The sequence below is a fragment of the Anguilla rostrata genome, chromosome 7 (genome assembly GCF_018555375.3).
Source record: "Anguilla rostrata isolate EN2019 chromosome 7, ASM1855537v3, whole genome shotgun sequence".
NCBI lineage: Eukaryota > Metazoa > Chordata > Actinopteri > Anguilliformes > Anguillidae > Anguilla > Anguilla rostrata.
Genome location: NC_057939.1, coordinates 42,939,139 through 42,944,835, shown reverse-complemented (window position 1 = coordinate 42,944,835; position 5,697 = coordinate 42,939,139). Strand labels below are relative to the sequence as shown.

At 41.4% G+C, this 5,697-nt stretch overlaps 1 protein-coding gene across 1 annotated transcript; it reads left to right on the top strand.

Annotated features, from left to right (window-relative positions):
* The first annotated feature begins 1,327 nt into the window (after positions 1 to 1,327).
* fga (fibrinogen alpha chain) lies at positions 1,328 to 5,652 on the top strand. The gene is made up of 6 exons (XM_064344461.1): positions 1,328 to 1,479; positions 1,901 to 2,002; positions 2,479 to 2,662; positions 3,127 to 3,272; positions 3,667 to 4,465; positions 4,830 to 5,652. The coding sequence occupies exons 1-6, from the start codon at positions 1,423 to 1,425 to the stop codon at positions 5,534 to 5,536; spliced, it is 1,995 nt and encodes a 664-aa protein (XP_064200531.1). The 5' UTR covers positions 1,328 to 1,422; the 3' UTR covers positions 5,537 to 5,652.
* Positions 5,653 to 5,697: the final 45 nt, after the last annotated feature.

Here is a 5,697-nt window from a genome sequence, read left to right as displayed (position 1 = left end):
TGTGGTGTTTTAATTAAATTTGCTGTCTTGAAATTAAATACCAGCAATGATCAGTGACTGATTAATACACAAGAGTATTTTGATATTTTGTGAAAGCATTGGGAAAGTGACACAATTTTTGTTGCTTTAGCTCAGGATTCAGGATGGGTCCATCCCACATTTTTACTCATAGAGTATTAAATAATGTTTTCTGATTTAAAATAAACATAAACCAGATTAACTGCATGCAGTGGGATTTTGCGGATAAATATAAAACTCCAATTTACAGTTTTAAAAATATAGCATATATATGAATCCCAGTCACCTCTCCCAAATTAACTTTCTACCCCCAACACAACATTCACATTCACTGCCCTGACATATACGGACTGTACATATGGAAGCGCAGGATATGTACGAAAGACAAATACATGTTCATACTGAATACTAAAAAGACACATATTACATAGCCGTTAACGTTTAACAACAAGACATGTTTCTCAACACTCGCAATTTCAGAAAGTTTATTATGCAGGTCATATAATGTATCACCAATCTTCAGCTCAATGATCTGTTTATAAATACAAAAATGTAACAATACTTAATAGAGGTGAGAAAACATTTCTGATTCAGCTTCTTGTCAGCTTCTTAAACAAATATCAGCATTTGATTCAGTGTGGTGAATATCAGATGCATCATAAAACAATGTATTTCCCCATATTGTTTAGTAATGAAACTACCCTTCAAAAAGGAACTTGGGCATTGCATTTATTTAAGACTTGCGCATTGCATTTATATTTTTAATAAGAGAGCAAATTATTGATGTGTGTGTGTGTATGTGTGTGTGTGTGAGAGAGAGAGAAAGAGAGAGAGAGAGTGTGTGTACTAAAATGAATATAATACAACATTAATATTCAACCATGCATAAACAACCTGACATAACACAGTCAATATCAGACCTTCCTGGACCCACTCTGAATGACAGTGCCAGTAACTGTTTGTAATAGGTCTGCATAATGGACCAAGTAAACTTGTGCAGTAATGAAATGTTCTTGTCAATGTTTTATTTAGTCACTTGCAGGAATGATTCCCATGCTGGCATACAAGCGTGGGTGTGGGCGTGGACTGATGTACATCTGAAGGGTACATCGGTGTGTTTGATTTTTTGGGAAAAAAAACAAACAAGTTTACCCAATAGTAGCAGGTCATTTTCAAAATCAATATCTTCCCGACTCCCGCGTCAGCAGGTCCAAGGGTTCAGCCTGAGCAACTGAACTAAATGTCCATCCATCAATAATTCACAAATCTGGGGGTGGTGAACTCCCAAAGATAATAGAAGATAAACAATGACTAACCCCAAATTAGTCAGGAGAAAGATTCAAATTGGGTGGGCAAGCAGGCAAGACTTGCATTTCCCTCATCTTCCAAGTGAAACAAGAAAAGATGGGACTCCTGTACCTCTCCTGCTGCTTCCTGGCGCTGGTCTTCTCAGTCCACGCGGTGAGTTGCCTCTTCTACCATGCTGCGTGGCTGACCATTTCATAACACAAGTCATTCAATAAAATAGACCTGAAGCGTCCTGAAATTTTTATTCAGAATAGCATTAAAGCGTTGTATCTGTTGTCTTGCATGTTAAACTTCAATGATCATCAAATAAGTGTTGAAAAAAAAGGATTGCCTTGAAAAATGTGGCACCTTCATTTACTTGCAAAATGTACGAATGCCAATTTAATCTAGGGATAATTCCCATGTGATTGCAGCAAACAATCATGCCTATAATTGCTCATACAGAATTTCATGAATATGGTATTGTAAGGTGTAAGTTAAAATGATTTATTGAGGAAGAAACTGGATTGCTTGAAGAAGAAACCCTACTGGTATTAGCGAAACATGTTCCCTATGTGTTACCTTGCTGTTGCAGGTACTGCTGGATCCAAGGGGAGCTCGCCCTGTTGAGCATGGCTACAAAGCCTCAGAGTGTGCTACCGAAAAGGAATGGCCAGCTTGCACAGATGATGACTGGGTAAGACAGTGGGCATTTTCCAAAACCATTCAGTCACTCCATATAGTACAATTTGGACATTAATATACAATTCACCAAAATGACAGCATTCCCAGCATTTTGCCATTCTTTTCAATTGTCTATTACATCTTTGGAAAGGAAATGAAAGTTAATGCTGCATAAATCAGAACTGTAATTTAACTCAGACACAACCTCAAGGCAACTTCATACACAGCAAAATGTTAGAAGATTTAAGATCAGATTTAAATAAAGAACAAAACAATGCATTTGTTTGTAACAGAAACATTACATCATATTTAACTAATAACACACTGAACATTTTGTAGTGTAGAGACCTATATGCTTTTGGGGGACACTGATGAGAAGACTCACGTTCTCTGGTCTGCTTCTGGGGTATTGGTATAATCCCTTACTTTATTGGTTGATTAATATTTAAAACAGCCTTTTCTGTATTTTTTTTTGTATTGGACACACAGGGTCCCAAATGTCCCTCTGGCTGCAGGATTCAGGGGCTTTTAGACCAGGCCGATCGGCATCTCGTTAACAAGATCGATAAGATCCGCAAGTTTCTGGAGGAGAACCGCAGACATTACCGCTCCACTGACCAAGTCACCAAGCAGACCTACGACTTTCTGCGAGACAGGCTGGTCACAGACTCAGGTGAGGCTGGTCATAGACTCAGGTGTGGCTGGCCACAGATTCAGGGCGTGACTGGTCATAGACTCAGGCGAAAGTTCTCATAAACTCAGGTGAGGCCTGGGAAGTGTGTTTTCTGCTTTGGTTGCAGAGAAAGTGCGTTGTGTCTGAAAGCCATTTTACCCACAATTGCATTTGTTTCAAAACTGACAGTTGACTGGAAGAAACAATAAGGTCCATAATTGGAAAGGAAAATCAGTTACTGATTATTTAGATTTAATTCAGTAAATTTGAAGGTGAATGGATAGTGATTGTTCTACAGCAATTTCAGTTGCAAAAAATAGCAAGTCATGGCAGAATTATGATTAATCAATGTCCTCAACACATCACTTTACTTTTACTTATAGGAATGGAATTCTATGTATTGTTTGTAATCTCCCTTTTCTCTTGTTTAAGTCTTTGTCTTGTGTACTATTTTATCTCAATAGGCAATGACAACAAATACATGGGTCTGGCTGAACAGCTACGGACCAGAATAGCCAGTATTAAAGTCAAGATTGAGGCCCAACTCAAACTTCTTCAGGCACTGAAGGGACGTGTTCTAGATCAAGTAAAGGAGATGAAGAGATTGGAGGTAATTCTGTGATAGTTCAGTAAAATTGCCGTAACTGCTAGAACTACAATGCACTAGACAGGAACTGCAAAAAAAAAACAGTTTAAAGTTAAAGCAGAATAGCACAGAACAGAAGCTATATCCTTAGACTCAATGTTGATGTATCGCAGAGAAATTATCAAACAGAAGGTACCCACAGGTGTAAAGGACAAATCTGTAATACAGTTCAGAAATGGTGAATTAGGCTGTCTTAGGCTATTAGGCTATATAACCTAAATAATTTACTTGGCTTGAATTGGTTGAGCTACTGAATGATTTACTTGGCTTGAATATACTGTCATACCTCATCCAAAGATGTGTTTCAAAAGCAAGATAAACTCAATTTAAGTAAAACTCAACCTTTTCTCCTCCTCAGGTGGATATCGACATCAAATTGCGTTCATGCAAGGGCTCCTGCGCCAGTTACACAGAGTACTCTGTCGACAGAGACAGCTATATCACCCTGGACAAACAGCTTGCCCAGTTGGAGGCCATGGCTATCCAGAGAGTTGAGACCGTGACCACCCTCCGGGTGATGAAGAGCACGATCTTGAAGGAAGTTACTGTTCCCAGTATCTATAAGTCCGGCGCAGGTGAGGGGCAGGAGCAGAAACAAGACTTCTTCGCTGATGTTGACCAGCGTCAGTTATCCCTGGAGGGCATGGCAACCGGCTCGACATCGACCACAGTCAATAGCAGGGACCCAGGTACGGGGCACCTACCATCCACTGCAACAGGGTCGAGCACAAAGGTACACAGCAGCACCCATACCATTTCATGCACTAAAACCATTAAAAAGGAAACACATACGAAAGACGGGTCTGTCGAGAAAGTGGAGGTTGTCGAGGAATCACCAGAATGCAAGGGTCTGGATGGTCACGGAAAAGATGGTACAGGGACCACCCTTTTTTCCCGGGAGTTTGGGTCTTTCTTTGAGGATCCAACTAATGGGAAATCAATCACAACCTTCAGCCAAGGTGGCGGTGATGATTTATTCAAGTTCACCAGCCATAGCTCCACCAGCACCAAATCCGTGAAGGGTGGGTCCCTCAAGGACGTATTCTCTGAATTTGGTGGTTTGACGGGTGGGGCAGTGGAAGAGGACCTTCCAGACATCCATGCCCGTAGTCTGAAGAGCCCCTCTGAAGCACGGCAGAGCGATTATGTTGGAAAAGGTACACCGGCGTAATCCTTCCAGAACCAGTTAGTCTGAATCTCAATTTTCAGACCAGTGAACCATGAACATTAAATAATCTAATGAGACTAAAAGGCAAAGTGTGCACCACAGATAATGTACCAGCGAGCTTCTCTCTCAGTTACCGTAATGCTTATTAGACCGATCAAACACGAACCTTGTTTTTTGGTGCTATTTCCTTTTTTTGCACCTATAATTTCTCTGTATCTTAAGAGTCGAGATATGACTCATTGAGTCCCCATTTACCCAGCAGGGAAAAAAAACTCGTTAAGGAAATGTTGCTATTTGGATCCTCCAAAGCCCATGCAGTTAAGCACTAATTTGCAGGTGTAATCTTGTTTCAGATTGCGTTGATATCCTCCAGAAGCATACATCAGGAGATAAAAGTGGCCTGTTCAAAATTAAGCCAGATGGCTCACAGGATGTAGTAGAGGTTTACTGTGACCATGACACAATGCTCGCTGGCTGGGTCCTGGTGCAGCAGAGAATGGATGGGTCCGTTAACTTCAACCGGACTTGGAAGGACTACAGGGATGGATTTGGCAGTGTAGACCAGCGAGGCCGGGGGGAGTTTTGGCTGGGAAATAAGTACCTGCATCTCCTCACTCAGGCAGAGAGCATGCTCAGGGTAGAACTGGAGGACTGGGAAGGCCAGGAATTTTATGCAGAGTACTTGGTTAGGATAGGAACAGAGGCAGAGGGGTATCCTATACATGTCTCTGGGTACCAGGGCAACGCTGGGGATGCACTTGTGAGTGGGCAACCCGATTTAGGTGCTTTCCTGTCTCACGCCAACATGAAGTTCAGCACATATGACAGAGACAACGATAAGTGGGAGGAGAACTGTGCCGAGATGTATGGGGGTGGCTGGTGGTACAACAACTGCCGGTCAGCTAATCTTAACGGCATATATTTCAAGGGGGGTCAGTACGATCCAGGTAGCAATGTTCCCTACGAGATTGAAAATGGTGTAGTCTGGCTGCCGTTGAAGCCAGCAGACTACTCACTGAAAACTGTTCGGATGAAAGTCAGGCCCATTGCCACTATGTGAGATCACGTCTGGAACTACATTTGTCTAGATCACAAAAAATTATCTGAATTTTAATATATAAAAAACCCACTGTAACTCCGAGAAGCTTTTCCAATAAAAAACATGTGTTCACTGAATATTTTGTATTGTGCTCATTTTTTTCCCCGATACTGCCTGTCTGC

What these genes read in the sequence shown, in the direction of transcription:
- fga (XM_064344461.1), top strand. Translation starts at nt 1,423, where the DNA reads ATGGGACTCCTGTACCTCTCCTGCTGCTTCCTGGCGCTGGTCTTCTCA. An exon ending in TGGTCTTCTCAGTCCACGCG is followed by an intron (nt 1,480 to 1,900) that starts GTGAGTTGCCTC and finishes TTGCTGTTGCAG; the next exon opens with GTACTGCTGGATCCAAGGGG. An exon ending in CAGGCTGGTCACAGACTCAG is followed by an intron (nt 2,663 to 3,126) that starts GTGAGGCTGGTC and finishes TTATCTCAATAG; the next exon opens with GCAATGACAACAAATACATG.